Source organism: Phoenix dactylifera, chromosome 6 (genome assembly GCF_051530095.1).
Source record: "Phoenix dactylifera cultivar Ajwa chromosome 6, Ajwa_hap1_PhDact_Kaust_v1.1, whole genome shotgun sequence".
Classification (NCBI taxonomy): domain Eukaryota; kingdom Viridiplantae; phylum Streptophyta; class Magnoliopsida; order Arecales; family Arecaceae; genus Phoenix; species Phoenix dactylifera.
In genome coordinates this window covers 29,527,924-29,546,010 of record NC_143195.1, presented here as the reverse complement: position 1 = coordinate 29,546,010, position 18,087 = coordinate 29,527,924, and the positions used below count along the sequence as shown (strand labels likewise).

The 18,087-nt window shown below is 36.9% G+C and overlaps 1 protein-coding gene across 2 annotated transcripts; it reads left to right on the top strand.

Moving 5' to 3' along the window:
- The first annotated feature begins 3,208 nt into the window (after nt 1–3,208).
- LOC103702806 (ATP phosphoribosyltransferase 2, chloroplastic-like) lies at nt 3,209–17,241 on the top strand. Of its 2 annotated transcripts, none has more exons than XM_008785373.6 (12): nt 3,209–3,766; nt 3,886–3,945; nt 6,955–7,068; nt 10,266–10,331; nt 10,442–10,549; nt 10,639–10,722; nt 13,035–13,136; nt 13,264–13,377; nt 13,477–13,557; nt 15,894–16,013; nt 16,338–16,521; nt 16,847–17,241. In XM_008785373.6, the coding sequence occupies exons 1-11, from the start codon at nt 3,527–3,529 to the stop codon at nt 16,431–16,433; spliced, it is 1,185 nt and encodes a 394-aa protein (XP_008783595.3). In that variant the 5' UTR covers nt 3,209–3,526; the 3' UTR covers nt 16,434–16,521; nt 16,847–17,241. The 2 variants fall into 2 exon arrangements, with proteins under 2 accessions (XP_008783595.3, XP_089780123.1); XM_089923997.1 differs by having other exon boundaries at nt 3,398–3,766; nt 3,886–6,407; nt 6,752–7,068.
- The last annotated feature ends 846 nt before the right edge of the window (nt 17,242–18,087 follow it).

The window sequence follows — 18,087 nt, the reverse complement described above, 5'->3', positions numbered from 1 at the left end:
TATGGCAGGTCATAGTAGCGAAGAGATTCGGCCGAGATCAACTGAGCCTTCGGCGGAGTCTGAGATTGGGCCGGTTCTGAGCGGGATTGTCGTCCTGCTCAGGGGAGCAGGACGATCAATTTTGCCCCCCCCTGAGCAGGACGATCAATTTTGCCCCCCCCCCCCCCCCCCCCCCCCCCCCCCCAATATCAAATCCCATGTGGAAATTTGCTCTTGTAATATGATTTAAATAATCATTTATATGTGAGTTATCTTTGTATTTTGTATTTATTTATACATTATCTTTGTAATCTTGGAGTGTCTTTGTTTACATCAGTATATTTATAGATTTCTATGGTTAAAGGATGGCGTCAATGTTCAGTTATGAGCATATTTTGGTCTTTAGAAAAAGACGTTTGTACATACGTGATCTTTTAATGAATATATGATTTCATTTTTTATATTTCATTTTGATAAATATTTTAAATTGATTCAAAATAATAAAGAAGTCATCTATTTGATATTATAGTTGGACAAATGATAAATTTTTGAGTTAGTCAAAGACTTGGTTAATTATAGGTCATCGGTGCTATGGTACATAGAGGAGAGTATGTTATCGTAACGTACGATTGCTATGATGTACATTGGGAATTTTCTTTCAATATAAGTATTTTTGTGAAATATGAAATATGGTTGATTGGGATGTTTTCAAAATATGGACGTGCATCCATTGAATCGATTTTTAAATTTATAAAATCCTAAAAGTATATTTTGAACTAATATATTTTTCTATAAAGACTATAAAATGAGGTGTTTACAAGTGGGTGTTTTAAGTCAAATGGGAGAATGTTATAATTTCATCCTTGTAACGTAGCCCGAATAGCTATTCGCATATAAATTATCTATATGTTTCATTTTGATAAAATTGGATGTGCATAAGGTTAGCCTCGTTTGGAGATGAAGAAAATAGTCTTAATTTGATTGGAGATCTCTATAGGTTAGGAAACCAGCAAGTATATATGATGGATCTGGTTTCCATCTCCAATTCAAATCAAAATAAATTTATAGAGACTGTACATGAAGGCAGGGAGAGAGAAGATAAACATGCTTGCGATTTCTAGCAAGTCATTCTTCATATTAACTATATGTTTGGAAACTCTATAAATGTTGATGGTAAAAGTACTTGTGTATCGGTCTTTATAATATTTGTAATTTTGCTTAATCATAAAAATAACGATCCTATGGATCACAATGAACATGCTTTCATCGTATTTCTATTGTCATTACGACACCAACTCTCATGCTATTTTATTCAATACTTTTATTTTATGAAAATATCTTTATCTCGCTTTCTACCTTCTTATTTTCTCTCTTTCCCATCTCTCATTTGCCCCAACTTCACTTTCACCATCTTTGTTAATCATCCTCTTCTAGTATCTTCCATCACCCTTCTCCTTACCATTTTTTTTAATATATTTCCTTCATCTAATGTTGTTATTATAACTACTAGCACCAAATTTTAAGAAGCCTCGTAAGCCGCCACCACTTACCCTCTTCGCCGGTGTTTGTCTCCTTTGTAATGCCTCTTTCTCCAACTCTCCTTTGGTCCTTGGTATAGCCAATGTTGCACACTAATGCAAATACTACTAGCCATCTTCTTGTGCGAATGAGTATTAATCCTTTACAATTATAGTTTTGAAAGATTCATACAATTAAGGTACATGAAAAATTTTATTTATTAAGCAACTTGGATTTCATCCAGTTCAACAGGAGTGATTGGTTTAAAATAAAAGAAAAATCTCGTTTGGATTTTCTTTGATTTCTCAAGAAAATAGATTTTTTTTGCATAAAATTATCCTTTGAATATCTCAAGTTGTCTTTCTTTTTTGTGCCATATGAAAATGATAGAACTTGAGATTTCTTTTTCAATGTCACTATTGCGGGAAAAAAAGGGCAAAAAATTAATGTTTCTCTTACTTTTCAATATCCAAAGAGTTGGATGGCATCTGATTCCAACATGCTGAAATGTGAGGAGAAATCCTAAATAGAAATATATCGTATTTGATCTTTGTACTATCCCCTATATATGTTCTGTTGAATGCTCTTTTTCTTACTACTCTGCCTTTTTTCCTATCGCTCCTTACCAATCCATCATCACCATAAGATAGCCGAGCTTAAAAAAGGAGAGCCATTACTATAGTTGTGGCCGCTAGATAGAACACTTTGATAAGAGAGAAACGGAAAACTTAATAAATTAGGAATTCGATGTAATACATTGATAATAAGATAGTTGCTCACGGACTAGCCAAAATTCGATACTAGTAATTAGATATACTTCTCGGTTCATGGTTATTTTTTATTTATAATTATTAATTTTTATTTTTCCAAGGACTAAGAAGCCCAGCTTGACGAGATCCAAAAGCGAAGCCACAGAGCTCAACATCCAATATATTACCCATTGAAACACCACTTTGAGAAAAAAACTTGAAGATACTGAATAGAGAATTAGATAAAAATTTAATTTTCTGCTCCCTTTATTTTTTTTTTCAACATCCCGCTATAGGTTCTCTTTTGAAATATATTAATTGGAATGATGCATTTTAGTAGAAATTAGAAAAAAGTTAACTAGATGCTGATTTATTTATTTATTTATCAGACTAGATAGGCTGATTTAATTCATGGAGTTTTTGATATCCACATCCAACTCGCTCAACCCATCTAGTGAGAAGTTATTGTCTACGCTATGTGCACCAGTATGACTCTGCATGTAGCTAATTATACCACTAGTTTTTATTATGTTGCATTGAGATACATGCATGATGAATTAATCTCGGAGGTATAAACAGGCTGTCATTGGCTGCGTGCAATAACTTCTATCATTCTCCACTCTAAATCAATTACTGGAAGTGAGCCGGGCCAGGCCGGGCTATGCCCCTATCCAACCCGATCTGAATTATTTTTAAGCTTATTTCCGAGCTTATACTCGAAAATTTTAGCTAAAAATTAGACCCTCTCCTATAATACAAATAAATAATATATAATATAGTATTCTAATCTAAACTCATTTTAATTCGTCTTTAACTTCTTTATTATTTTTTTAAATAGTAACATAAAAAATAAATTAATTCGAGCCTAAATTTAGATCTGTTTCGGGCCGAATCTGGACTTGTGACTTATTTTAGTCCGGTCTGCTTTATATTTAAACTCAAATCTGATTTAAATTTTTTTTAGGTTTAGACCGAAGTGCAGTCCAAAGTCGGCTCGGCCGATTCATTTAGGGCCGGCCCTATCTCAAGGTCGCTCCGCCTCTCCTTCTCGAGCTAGCCAAGTATCTTGGCAAATTGGAATTCCACTCCATGAAAAATTATTAGTTGTGACGGGATAGTTTCAGATATCCCCGTCTGTTACCAGATCGGCTGAGCAAGCGCCGCCACGTTTTTGAGGTATTACAGTCATCCGCGGCGAAGCGAGAGCTCCTCTCATTCTCCATCTTTCTGAGGAAAAAGTACGGGAAGCGAGAAAGAAACGGGGGAGAAAAGGAAGAAGAATGGCCGCCTTCTACGATCTCGCCGCCTTCTACCAAGTCCGGCCCTCCTCTTCCTCCCCCTCCCGGCCCTTCTCCAGGCCCTTCCCCTCATCGCTCGCATGCCGCGCCACCGCCTCCCCCTCCTCCACCGTCGTGCTTCCCGCCGGCGACGTGGAGGCTCTCCCGCCGGAGCGTACCGCGGTCCGCCTCGGCCTCCCCAGCAAGGGCCGCATGGCTGATGAAACCCTTAGTCTCCTCAAGGTTGTCTATTTCCCCTTCTTTCCATTCTCCTGTGTCTTTCCTCTCTTCTCTCTCTCTTCCCCTCTATATCGGCTTTTTTTTTCCTCACCGTGTTTTCTCTTTGACGATGTTGCTGCCAGAATTGCCAGCTTTCTGTTAGGCAGGTGAATCCGCGGCAGTATATTGCAGACATTCCGCAGGCGAGTCACCATTTCAAACATTAAATCTTCCCTTTCTTGATTCTGTAATAGCTTTGAAGTGCATCGAACTCAGTAGTGATGTGATGATGGAGGCATTGATTTGGATTGTATTTTTTTGGGGGTTAAAGAAAAGGAATTTGCTGTTTGTTGAGCTTGCTAATAAATGGGAGTTTTATATTTTGCTTTCGTTGATGATATATCATACCTTGAAGCACTAGCTCTTGTGTTTTTTGATTGAAGAATCATTCTCGAAATCATGCTTCTTTCTTCTAATAGTCCTTACCACACTTTTTTTCTGAAGAATTGCTTTCTAAGGATTTTCTCAGAACCCTAATGAAGCGTACTTATGGTCTTAGCTTCAGGCTAATCCTATTTTATATTAAACAAACGTTGAGCTAAATTGCTCTTGGTATACCTTCTTAGCTATTCTTTAGTTATAGGAGACCTATGTTGGATCTGTACCAGTGATTTAATGTATTTCTGAATGGCTTGATGCTATTAATCTCATTTTTGAGGTTCTTGTATGGTTTTAAATGTCAACTTTTAGAAGCTCTATTTTTATAATATTTTCTTGAAATTTGTTTCATGCATAGGCACACCCTTACGCTATGTTATGCTTCTTGTTTACGTCAATTAGTTGACATATAGATTTCTTCCATGAGTTTGGTGGCATCTTCCGTTTTCACAGCTATAATTATCCAAGACATGATCCTGGAAGCGCTTTAGCTTCTGACGAGGTGCAGATAGCGTCTTCGATTTAAATCTCACAGAGTATCAGGTTAAGTACGAGTTTGTATCAGTTTTAGAGTAATTATATGATATTAATATGCCTACAAACTGAATGGTTAGGAGGTGGTCAAGCATGTCTAGATAGTGTCAATGATTGGTCAAGCTAGGACAAGTTTAAGGTAGGACAAAAAGGTGATGTTATGGTAGGTTAAGCTCAAGATTAGATCGTATATTTTCAATTCAATTATATTTTTTTGTTTTGAAGATACGACTTTTTATGTATATGGGTTTCAGGGTAGGTTCAAGTTGGACCCAAGGCCAAGGATAGCTCGTACTTGGCCTAAAGACATATGCGGTCTAAAAAAATTGAAACTATCCCAGATAAAACCATAATATTACTTAGGTTAGGTGCTGCTCAATTTAGGCCCAACTTGATAGCGTTGCGTCTGCTCTTTTAGGTTTCAGTTAATAATTTGGATGTGAAGTGTGAACCCAGTCAATTTAGTGTTGGGTCGATGTCAGAGGCTGGAGGATTGAGGAGAGGTTGTGTGAAGGAAAAGAGATTTGGGGGACAAGAAGGGTAGTGCCTTTGGTGGCAAAATAGTTCACACTAGACTCTTAAGAATCTCAGTTTGGTTGGATAGCAAACATGACGTGAGTCAGAGGTAACATGTTGGCCTATCATGCTTGAAATTGGCCAACAGTTGCAAGTATTCAGGTCCTAATCTGATTTAATTAACTATTCATAGTATATGTAGAATAATCTGATATCTTAACATCGAATCTCATCTCATTAACTGTAATATGAAAATATTTTTGAGAGCATGTCAAGAAGCTTTTTGTAATCCATATTACGATTGTCTTCCTTCAGGTTGTTTCGTGTGTATATGTTATTATGTAGTTCTCTATGAAGGCTAGCTGTGTATACATCCATCTAGAATACTTCTATGAAAGTATGCTGCAATAGCTAATATAAATGAGGCAGAAGTAGCAGCAGAGAATGCATATTAATAAAGCATTATTTATTAGATTATTTTTAATATTAATTGTGAGATCAAGTGAATTTTTTGAGGAAAAGAATGGATTGCCTTTTTTAGGAAAAGATTGTCCAACTATATCTTGCAGATATATGCTGTTCACTGAGATTTTTGCCCTTTCAGAATCTTGACAAGAAGGTAGAGGAAGTAAGATTATGTGACCTTGTTCCTTTTTCTGTTTCATTCTTCTGTTTAGTTCATTCTTGATAATATTTTGCTATAAGGAATTGTCGGCTGGTTTCTCTCTTGAATAAGCTAAAGCAGCTAGAAGGTGTCTTCTGGATGACCAACATTCAAGCAGTAGTAACAAGGGAACTCTTCCATTAATACATAATTTGACTTTATTGAGCTTTACTTCGACAGTAGCTATTCGATGTGGCTTTATTTTTGTATTTTATGCAAGAAGTTAGGATATATTTGAGGGTCTGTTATTTCATTTTTTTTTAAAATAGAAGTTGGGCCACAAGTGCACTTTGACATTGCAGAAGTCTTGGCTTTTGGTCTCTCTAAAAACAATGCTAATTTTTTAGTTCATGTCATATGTAATTCAAGTTATTGAGGCATTTGTGGGTCTGTGAAGGGATGAGGTTTTGTCTTATACCAGCCATCTCATTTTTTTCTTATTGTATCCATGACAAATGGATGCACTTCCATTCCAGCTGTATAGTGCAGTCATCGGTCATTGTCCCAAGCAAGGTACGCGGTACCGACTGTACCGACGTACTGGTGGGCATCGGTACCGGTACGGTACCGAACCAAACCGAGCCGAACCGGTACTGTACGATGGGGCTAAAAGCCAAAAAAAATTTGGAGCCGGTACGGACTGGTCGGTTTGGGTCGGTACCGGATCGGTACGGGCCAGTATCGGATCGGTACGCATCGGTACCGATCGGTACGGGCCGGTACGTATCGGTACCGGTCGGTACGGTTCGGTACCGAAATATGTAGCTATACCGTACCGGTAGGGTCCGGTACCGGTATGTACCGGCCGGTACCGACCGGTACCGACCGGTACGGCAGACCATGGTCCCAAAATTGAGATCATAGTGATTCCAATTTTTGCCTTTCTTCTACCATTAGTACTGTACATCTATGAAAAATACATATCTTATCTTCTTAGAAGTAGTCCAACTCTTTGCACCTGTTCATGTTTCTTGATACCTTGTTAAATGCTATCAGCCAACATCCGTGTTTTTTTCCTCATCTGGCTGAGTATATAACATCAATAAGTTCTCGTATGCAGCTCTCAAACTTGGAGGTGTGGTTTCAGCGTCCTAAAGATATAGTTCGCAAATTACGGTCAGGAGACTTAGACATTGGTATTGTGGGTTTTGACACTGTCAGCGAATATGGAGAGGTAAGCATCTAGTTTATCATTTTATACCAAATATGCTTTCTGGATCTTTGACTTGTCTTCGAGCCACCAGCCCACTGCTGTGTGACGTTCTTCATTACTAGCAATTTGCACTTGTGGCAAGGTTACTGCCAGATTGACAATATTAATTACTGGAAACTTGTTCATGGGAAAAAAAGAAATAATCCTTGAATTCTGCATAGGAATTTGAATACTGGGCAAAAAAATCCATCCATGACCTTAATTCTCATATGACTGGACACTAGAAGGAGGATAGTTTCAAAGAAGTAATACATGGTTTATGTAATTGGTTAGGAGCTAATAACAATGTCACAAAACAATGGGACTTCAGAAAAATAAACATGGATTGAAAAGAAGGCAAACAACAATTTAAAACCTTCAATCTTTTGCAAGAAATAATGAAATAGGATGCTGGTAATGGCTTGCTATAGCTGGCAGAATGTCAAAGTTTAACCTGATCCATATCATACCAAAATCAGCTTCATGTCTTGGATTGAGTAAATCCGATAATTGGTCAGGCCAAGTGTAATATATGACACTTTGAGTTTTATTGGCCGTTGAACCATTTTTCATCTGGTTTAGTTAAAATGACTTAGGTTCTTTCAGAAATTGTCTGTTTTTCTAAACTCATACAAGTATCACTTGTGATGCAAGTTTCATATTGGTATTACTAGACCCGCAAGTCTATATTTTGGAAATTGGTTGGGTCAGACCCAAATTAGAATCAGGTGTATCTAATACACTCCTACCCGGGAGCATGCATATAGAGCTGTCTATTCTCCACTATACACTCTTCGGTCCCCTCCCCCCATTTTGAATATATTACTTAATAATGCCCATTCCTATAAACAAATAATGCTCATAGCACCAAAAAAAAGCATTTCAAGCAGCAAGACTTTAGCTTATCCCCTTTCAAACAGCCCAACTTGCTCGGTTTTCTATATATTTTTGGTTGGTTATTACCAAGATATTTAGTAATTCCAGTCATTAAGAAATTTAAAGGCATTTATCTCAACTGAGATAAACTTCTTGGTTCCATTGTTAATAAAGGCCATACATTCTCTATTTCTGTATATTTTTTCCATCAATTATCTTAGTAAACGATAGCTTAGATTCCATCTGCTAAACTTTCTGGTTTAAAATCAAGTCGGTAGTCTTATACATCCCCTTTATAGATGGTCACCTGAAGGTTTTAAATACCCATGGGATGACGAGGCATCCCACAATCACGATTCTCGGGATGGGAGGAGACGGGAAATAGGCCGGGCCGGGATGGGACATCTTCCATCCTGAGTGTCGGTACACGGGGCATCCATTTTCGTGGAAAAACTAAGATGTTCCTATCCCATGGTTTAAAGCCATGGTCACTAGAGTACTTCAATAGTATGGCATTTTTTTGTTTTTCAAAATAATAGAGAGCCAAGTTAACCCAATAAAAAGGACATCCCGGTGCAAAGGCTCCTGCCATTGTGGGTCTAGGAAGGGTCAGATCAGATGTATGCAGCCTTACCGCCAAATGCAGAGAGGATGTTTCTGTGTTTCGAGCCTGAGTGACCTTACTATTATGCCATGGCCTGCCCTTAGCCAAGTTAACCTAATGCTCTCATGATTTTCCAAGCCTCAATTGGTATTTCATTTTGATTTTGATGCCTTATCCTTCTCCATCTTTCTTTGAAGTTATTTCTTCTTCACTTTTTGTAATTGAACAAAGAGAAAATTCAACGAAGAGAACCTCGATGACATTAATTATGCTTCTTTTGCACAAATTTCCCTGTTAGAATCCTTGCTTAACAAGATGCAAAAAAAATGTTTTCATGTTTTAATCTCCTCATCTTTCAGCGAAGTCCTATTATAATCCTGAATCTGAGACTTCAATATTTTAATGAAAAAGGTCCTATTATCCTCACTCTTAATGTGTCTAACTTGATCAGTATTTAAAGATTACATCTCTTATTCAAGCAGAATTGTGAATTTCATTCTCACCCTTATTTAATTTGAGCTTGAGACTGATATAGCTAGTGTTTAGTCAACTAAGGCATGCTACCTTTATTAACTGCACGCTTCAAATTTAGCTTGATCTCTTGGCTGCTTGCATCATATCCTCTCATCAGTCTGGCTGTAGATGGTTTTGTTGATCTAAAGGAGGGGTCCTTTTCTCCATTCAATCAAATAGTCCTTCAACTTTGCTTGCCAACTTAATGATTGGAGCCATATTTAACAAAAGAAGTTTCTTGGGATTTGTCATCTTGTATTGGCCAACTCAACCTTGTGACTCAGTGTTTGTATCTTGACAAAGTTGTTCATGGTGGAGAGTCAATGTTATCTTGTCTATATTGACTTGATGCTATCCAATCTTTGCTTAGAATATTGTTAGCTTTAATAGAGAACAACAACACTTGCCTATTTGGAATAACTGGCCTAGCAGGACACTTCATTGGAATGAACTGGCACTGTTATCCACAGTTGTTCTATATTGTACATATCCTCGACTGCATTATCTCCCAACAATGCAATATTCTTGTTTATCTATCAATCTGGCTCCAATAAAATCACCCTGACTTTTCCAGATCATCATAAGATTTGTTGTGATTGGTTTCAGAAGTCTTTACAAATGATGGGTTTACTATGAAACATGAAAAGTAAAGAAGGTTGTTCTTTAAGCAACTAAACTGGTAGGGTTATTATTTTTGAAATCCCATGGCAGTCAAATCAGTCAGTAAGTTTACCTCCCATAAGATTCTGAATACAAATACTGATTGAAACTTCTTGCATTATGGTGGATAAGCTTCCTCACAGGCTTTTGTAGATACATATCTTCCAACCCCTATCCGTCTTAACTAAAAACAAACAAGTCATTTTATCTTCTCCGGTGTAGTTAATTTTGGTAGGAGGTGCCATATAGAATTGTAGTCATAACATCTCTGATGTTGCTTAACCGATACTCTTATATGGGTAGCAGTCTGATTTCACACATATGAAAGTATTTTGCATCTACTACTCTCTTTTTCCTTGGTAGCTGTTTGCATGTGCTATTTGATGTTGGTGCTTTGAGATCTTGCTGTCTGTTAGTGCTGATATTGCTGTTTGTTGATTTTGATACAATTTATATATTTGTTCTGGCATCAATCTTGTTTATGTGGAAGCATATACTTATAGCTTGGTATATATCTATTGGGCAGGGAAATGAGGATTTAATCATAGTTCATGAGGCACTCGAGTATGGAGCCTGTCGTTTATCACTTGCAGTATGTAGATATTGTCAGCCTAGCGCATAGTTCTCACAGGAGCATTTTTGGCTTATAACCCTCTGTGCAATATTATTTTACAGTTCTGATAATGATTTGTGATTGATCAGATTCCCAAGTATGGAATTTTTGAAAATATAAATTCCCTGCATGAATTAGCAGAAATGCCTCAGTGGACAAAGGAAAGGCCTTTACGTATAGTGACTGGGTTTTCATATGTACGCTAACTTCTCATATTTCTTTTGATTTAAACGTTTCTCCTTTTCTTAAACATTAGGTGCTTATAATTTTAATTCTTTCTCCATAGCTGGGCCCGAAATTTTTGAAAGAGAGAGGTTTGGAGCATGTCAGTTTCTCAACTGCTGATGGAGCACTTGAGGCAGCCCCTGCGGTGAGAATTTTCTTGTAGTCATGCAACTTCTTCTGAGTAATAACAGAAAATTGTTTTTTCTTTTTTTGAATGCAAGATAGTTATATTATAGCTCAAAAATAGTACTCTTCTTTTTCGGAAATTTGTACTAACATCTTTACTATTTTATCATATTTTAAATTATTTTTCTAAACATTTTTAAGGTTTCTGTCCTTGCCCTCTTCCTGCTTTGTGAAGAACTGTTGAGTGTAAATAATAGTTTGCTAATTTTTACCTGAAGTAAAAGCTACAACCTTATTTGGCCTTTTATTTATATTTGGGGGGAAAACCAACCCATTGTCTAAATAATTCTTCAATCCTGCAGTCCCCTTGGACTCAAAAGTTATTAGACATATGGTAAAGGATGGTGGCATTACATAGATACCATGCCTTATATTTTCACTTATGGAGATGACATGCTAGATCCGTTCAAAGTGGCCTATCCAGTACTTGGTTCTGAGCCTCAGCAAAGATGTTAAATTGACTTAACTTCTGAGTTTCGATGTTTATTAGAAATTTACTTTTCGTAGTTTAACACAATGTTTTTTTTTTAAAAATGAATGTGATTTAAAACATTTAGATTTATTTTCTCACCATCATTTATGGTTATAGAAAAGGCTTTTTCAAGTGCCAAGGATGTCAAGGTGCTAGTCTAGTTTTGGGGTTGTTACAAAGACCCTTAGACCAGTAATTTACCTGGATCTTATCCATACTCATTAGCCATACTCGTTACTGACCAATATGCCTAGGGATCAGGTATGATTCGAAAGATAGACATGTAATTTTTCAGATCCTGTTCTACTTAAACTTACCTGCCACAACTTGATCAAACTATGTCAGGATCCATAACTGATAGCCTACCCAAAATGTGGTATAAAGTTTAGATGTCCATTTGTCACATTTCTTGCAGAGCTTATTAACTATATTTTGAATATATGTTATTAGTTAATTATTTTGAGGGCGTGAAGGGAATTAAGCTTTAGAATAATGCTACTCAAGACTTGGTCTCGGTCAACTCCAAACTGAACCAATTCTTGGATGGGTAGGGTATGGTACTATGGTGTATGAATTCAAATGTAGACTTGAATCCCCCATGGGTTGGGTCTGGGTTAGGTGATACTCAGAAGTGAGACCAGACCCCAACTGATGGCACCCCTAGGTAGTTCCTAAAGGTGGCAGGTTGCAACTCCTAACCTCCTATGCGACGACAAGAGTTCTAGGTGGTTACCCAGTGTACTAAGATAGGAAGATGAGGAAAGAGAGAGAAAAGGGAGTAGAACAATTTTGAAGTTTGGTCTGTTTTCTCTTTGCATTTGATGTTTAAATTTGTATTTTTGCAAATCAATTTTCATTGCTTCATTTGACAATTTTCCAAAACTAGAAATTGGAAGAATTAAAATTTTCTTTGGTCTTTCTTCCCCCCATTATGATGAATGCGAATTTTCTTGTCATATCATATTCCTCTTTAAATCTTTTTGGCATGTTTTGTCCAATATTAGGACAAAATGGCTGAAAATATTGACCCAAATATACTTTGAGAGTTGAGATGATTTAAATTTTAAACATTAATTATAAACATCTTTTGGTTTCACTCTAGTAACTCGGGCACCTTCATATACGAGGCCAACCTCATGTGCATGCGTTAGATAAGTGAAGTCAAATATCCTTCTAATATTGTTTATTTCCTTAATGGGCTTGGTAGAATGTACAACTATATTTTTCAGGTAAGGTAAATAATCTAAATTATTTTCTCTATGATATGCTGATGTTGGTAGATATATGTACATCGTAAATTTTTGGCTGCTTGGGATCTGGAGCAACTTACATTCTGGTGTAAACATTTTCTGGTAGGACGCAACAAGTTTTTGCCTTTATAGCTACAAACATTTGTTAGCCAACTTCATCTATAACCTCCTGGGCTTCTATAATGTGCTTTCGATGAGTGAACTGAAATGAAATTTCACATTATTCCATGCAATGGAACCTGCAAGCTTGACATTTTTCTAAATCTGTCTTGAGAACCATATACTTTCCTAGTCCATGTCAATCACCACTGCTATATGAAGTGTCCAGACATTGCACTGCCAGAGTATGTACCGATCTATAAAATATTTGTATTAACAGGTTGACTCTGTGCAAGATATATGTTGTAACGTGTAGTCGTTTAAGTGGTTTCATTGAATCTTCTATTTAACATTGGAATCTGTATCTCTTGCTAAATGAGGGCATGTCATATCCCTTACAGAATGAAAGAGATGAACTGTAACATTTCCTGATATTTCTTGTTGTTTCAGATGGGCATAGCTGATGCTATTGTCGATCTTGTGAGTAGTGGAACGACCTTGCGTGAAAATGATCTGAAAGAAATTGAAGGTGGGGTAGTTTTAGAAAGCCAAGTAAGTTATGATTCAAATCTCTGCTAACCTGTGCTTCATTTATATAAGACCTGTACTATGATTTTTTTTTTAAATAATTTTAAAGCAGGAAAGTTATATATCCCTTGACTGATTGGATGTTGTGCAGGCTGTTCTTGTTGCTAGCAGGAGATCCTTAAACACTCGGCAAGGTGTATTAGAGATTACTCATGAAATTCTTGAAAGACTAGAGGCACACTTGAGGGCAACTGGGCAAGTTACGGTATACAAGGAATTTGTTATTGTTTGCTACATCCGATGGCCATCTTAATGTTGTTTCATTTTCTGTGAATTTGCCCCTAATTTTGGTTTAACATGCAAGGTGGTTGCAAACATGAGGGGAAACAGTGCAGAAGAAGTGGCAGAGAGAATTCTTAGCCAGACATCTTTATCTGGGCTGCAGGTAGTGATTCATAATCGAAATATAATCTACAAGTATTAATTTTCTTTACTCCTTGAATATCATTTGCTTTTTAACTATGAAATCCCTGCTGTTAATTCTACACCAAGCGGTCACGGTTATAGTCGGGTTTTCCTTGTTGATTCAAAGACCATGCTTTGTCTTTTTTTTTTTCGTGGTCACTAATATGTATGCAATACTTTATTATTTAGTGTCAGGATGATAAATAATCAGTATATGTTTGGTTTTCCTGCTGGATTATGCAACCTGGCCAGTATATTTGTTTCTGTCTTTCTGAATCATCGATGAGGCATATTCTTCCTTGAAAGAGTGCCAAGTGATTGGTGATTGCATTGAAAGAAGACAGCTCTTAGAAGATGAGATCAAAAGTGAGGAGGAGGTTTTATTTTGCTCCCCACAAGCTTCAAGGGAAGTTTGGAGTAAAAAAAGTCTCATATTTTTAGTGGGGTTTTAAGTGGAATTGATTCAGGGCAATCCCTTAAAGTGCATGTAGTTAAGGGTGTGGTCTTTTCAGTCATGCCAGTCCAATAAACTTCATATTAGGACTCCTTTAGAAACTTTTTTACTCTTCTAGGAATAGATTCAATGATGCGTTGGGGTAATTGCTTGCCTTTTGAATGAGCTGTCTGCTAAATGTAGGTGCTCCTTTTATTTCTGGGTCGAACAAGGAGCCAGCCGTCTCAAGAAATCTGCTGATCTGGTTGGCTGGTGGCTGTTGTAGTCTTAGCTGGACTAGCAAATAATTATCTAAAGAGGAAGACCTATGACAAACTGATACAAAAACTGTTTGGAGACTGATTTCTTTCAATCAGGAAATGTTGTAATGCCTTATTACACTTCCGGTTTTACTTAGGGTTAAGGGAGTTCGAGAGACATTTAGGATTGTCTCCTAGAGCAGTTTGGTTTCTTCATGAGTTCCATAAGCCAAAAACTGTAAATAAATGCTAATTTCTTTCAAGGTAATTGGTGCATGTTTTGGACTTAGTAATCATAGTTGGCCACCCTATCTTGGTTTGTCAAGGAAGTGCAAATAGAGTGAAATTTTTAATTTTTATGTAATTATCTTTTGGAGATTAATAGATTAGAAAGTTTTAAATCTTTGATAAAAACTTGGTGAATACTTAATTATGACAAGAGAAACATGGTATCAGGCATGTGAAGAGAAAATACTGGCAAATGAAGAAAATAAAATCAAACTCTTTTACTTTGTCTTCTATTGTTCAATTATGGATTTACCTTATCAATGAAGGTCATCATGACTTGATATTGAAGTAAAGGACAGCTTGAAGACATATGAAAAAGAAACAAGAAAATGAGAAAGAAGGATAAAAAAACAAGAGACAAAGGAACCATTTCCCCTTATATCTATTAGTTGGCTGGTTTAATGTTCTTACTTGACTCCAAGTCCTATTTAGGCAAACCATTTTCCCTCCTGAAAACCAAGGAGCTTCTTCCTTTTCTGTAGAGATTTGCTTCAGCTCGACTCCTGCAAGAACTAGAAGTTTCTTCCTCCCATCCACCCAAGGGCTGCCAGGAGTTAATGTGAAGTCGAATTCTCAAGTCGACAGTACTGGCAAGTTTAACCCTATTTCCTCGGACTAGTGTTTTCTAGAAGCTATGTAAAGCTGGTTGATTACAACTCCAGTTCTAGTATAGAATAGTTCTTGGATATTCGAAGAGTCCTGTACCCTTGGGTCATCTCACTGTTTTTACCAAAAGAGAAAAAAGGTCTTTGATATGTTGTTCTAGCCATTTCATTGCGATAGCAGCTAGTAGATATATTCTAATATATCAAAATTTATTATATGATTTCTTTCCTGAAAGAAAGGAGGGTAGGTAGTGGGCTATAAAGGGGCTTTGTGGGGAAATTCGCCTTATAATCAATTTGAGATCTTCGTGCATCGATTGCCTTAAAAAATGAGGGGACAAATCAATGACAAATCATTGGTCTAAAAATCTTTTGGAAGTTTGATTATTTCATAGGACACGATTTTCTTTAAGATGAACTTGTACATGATATTCTGTGCTGGTTTCTTTAGGTTTATATTTCAATCCTAGCTGTTTTGTTACTACTCTTGTTTTTTCTCTCTTAAGTTGGCAATTTAATGATTTTCAAGAGTGGCGATGATCTTTTTTCTTCATAGAAAAAAAATCAGTCTAAATTGTTATGGTGTTTGTCCTAATTTAGTTGAATATTTAATTATTTAGTAAAATTATGGACTTTGAAGATGTTATGTAGCCTTAAATAGTTTAAAAACTCCCTAGATCTTTAGTAATTTCCTTGTTATTCTGACATGCTTTTTGGTTCTTTTGCACAGGGGCCTACTATAAGTCCAGTGTATTGTAAACGTGATGGCAAGATTGTAGTGGAGTACTATGCAATTGTCATATGTGTGCCCCAAAAGGCACTTTATAAGTCTGTCAAGCAACTGAGATCTGTGAGATATCTTCTCCAAACTATAAAGTTGATTCAGTGATTTTTTCCTCAACAAATCTTTGCATGCAAAAAATTCTTCTGTTGAACCCCTTTACAGAATGAGTGGTGCTCCACTATGTCAAAGTTGAGGACCATGCTTGTGTTGAAATTCCCTGCTACTTCACTGACTAGACTGTAACTAAATAGCCTTGGACCATTCTAACCTAATACATTGATATATAAATGTTCCCGGGCAGGATAGTCGTGCATGTGGATATGTAGGATAAAGTTTTATACTACAAGAACTTTCCTTATCATTTATATTTTGTCTTTTTTCCATTTGCAGATTGGTGGCAGTGGAGTCTTGGTCTCTGACTTGACCTACATTTTCGAGGAAGAGACTCCCAGATGGCGCAAACTTCTTTCTCAACTTGGATTATGACCTTTTAAGCACCAATAGCTCTCAGTGTTCATCATTAGTTTTTTATAGCGATAATGGTAGTCAGAGTTCTGATCAGACATTGAGCTAGGTAACTTTTTGACAAAATATATATTTTAGTAAGTAATTATATGTCATAAGGTAATTTCATTTAAAGCTAATGAACTTCATGCGAACCTAATTGTAACACGCAGGGTTATTAGTCTCTTGCTTCCTGTTGGTGTTTTATCATTATTTTCTTATTCATAGTTGAAGAATCTTGGAGAATTAATGTAGACTGGTTGCTGTGCTACAACATTGCAACATAGGCCTTAGTGAAACTCAGTACTTATTTGTTGTTGTTAGAGTTTCTTGATACCTTCCCTTGGCCTTCCATAATGTTTGTATTCAAAGGCAAATCATTTCTTGATGTGCAGGTAATGCTATTTGTGGCTTACAAGCTCATTAGAGCTGATAAATCTTTGATTCCACAGTGCCCCTAGATCAGAGCCATCACTGTTTGACAAGAACCGCAAGTGGAAATGTGATTCTTATGCAAGGGTAGTGCCCGCTAGTTTATTAGTAGTCAGCTTTGGTTCCTTGTATTATTTGTATAACAGGAAAGTATTACTATCTTGTTGCAGTGTAGTTTTGATTTATTGTAGCTGGTCGATGTTGCGGTCATTTGTTGTTGCATGGAATAATTTTGTTGTAATTTTGTTGTAATTTTGGTTACTGGTGGACTGGTATGATGCGTTTTTATTTGGTTTAAGATAGCATGGTTTCATTCACATTGGGTACTTAATGTATTACGCTCAGAAGTCGTTTCACATTATCAGGTTTCATGTTTGAATTCTAATGGTTTTCTTCTGAGAGGACAGCAGTTTCCTAACCTGAAGATGTTTGGTGAAGACTGCAATTTGCTACACTGCAAGCTTTTTCACTTGTTACACGTAAGAAATAAAAGCTACCAAAACGTATCAAAGCATGCTTTAATGCATGCCGTGCTCCTTATGATGGTGCTATGAGTCCTCGGGACCATCTTCCAACAGCCGTGAGCCACTGCTTACTCCTTTCTCAAGTGGTTGGGTGGTGGGGCTTCTTGTTAATTGGATCATGCACGGAGTGAATGAAAATGCGAAGGCAAAGGCTGAATTAAGGATATATTCAGGAGAGAGAGCTTTCAGTTTCTGGAGGCCGGCCGCGCGAGGTCGGACTACAGCCCCTTCACCCTATAAAACAGCAAGAATTTTCTATTGCATTGATTTAGCATTGTGCTTTCCATTGTTTAATTATCTTGGCATGTGTATTGAAGCCTAAAGAAGAAAGGCTTATGTTAGGGACAGGTAAAAACATGTGTATCATTTGGGCCCCGGACATGTTAGAGATGCCATGGAATGTTTTGGAGGTCAGGGCCATTGTTTATTCGTTTGTGGCTTGGTACGCTTTTGTAGCTAGATTTAGTTTTTTTTGTTTGCAGCTTGGTCTTCGCTTGTGGCTGGACTGTTAGAGCTGTATTGTTTGTGTAATATGTATGTATATATTCACAGATAATCTCGCTGACAGAAGTGCCTTCAAACAGACGTGCCTTCAACGTTTGAGGGCGTTGCGGTACTGTAAATTTTGAACCGATATCGGCAAACAAACTGCCGAGAGTACAGATTTCTACATGCAACCC

Bases quoted from the DNA above. Each gene is read 5' to 3' on its own strand.
- LOC103702806 (XM_008785373.6), top strand. From the start codon at position 3,527: ATGGCCGCCTTCTACGATCTCGCCGCCTTCTACCAAGTCCGGCCCTCC. The intron at 3,767-3,885 runs GTTGTCTATTTC...TGTTGCTGCCAG, and splicing joins AAACCCTTAGTCTCCTCAAG to AATTGCCAGCTTTCTGTTAG. The intron at 13,378-13,476 runs GTATACAAGGAA...TTAACATGCAAG, and splicing joins GGGCAACTGGGCAAGTTACG to GTGGTTGCAAACATGAGGGG.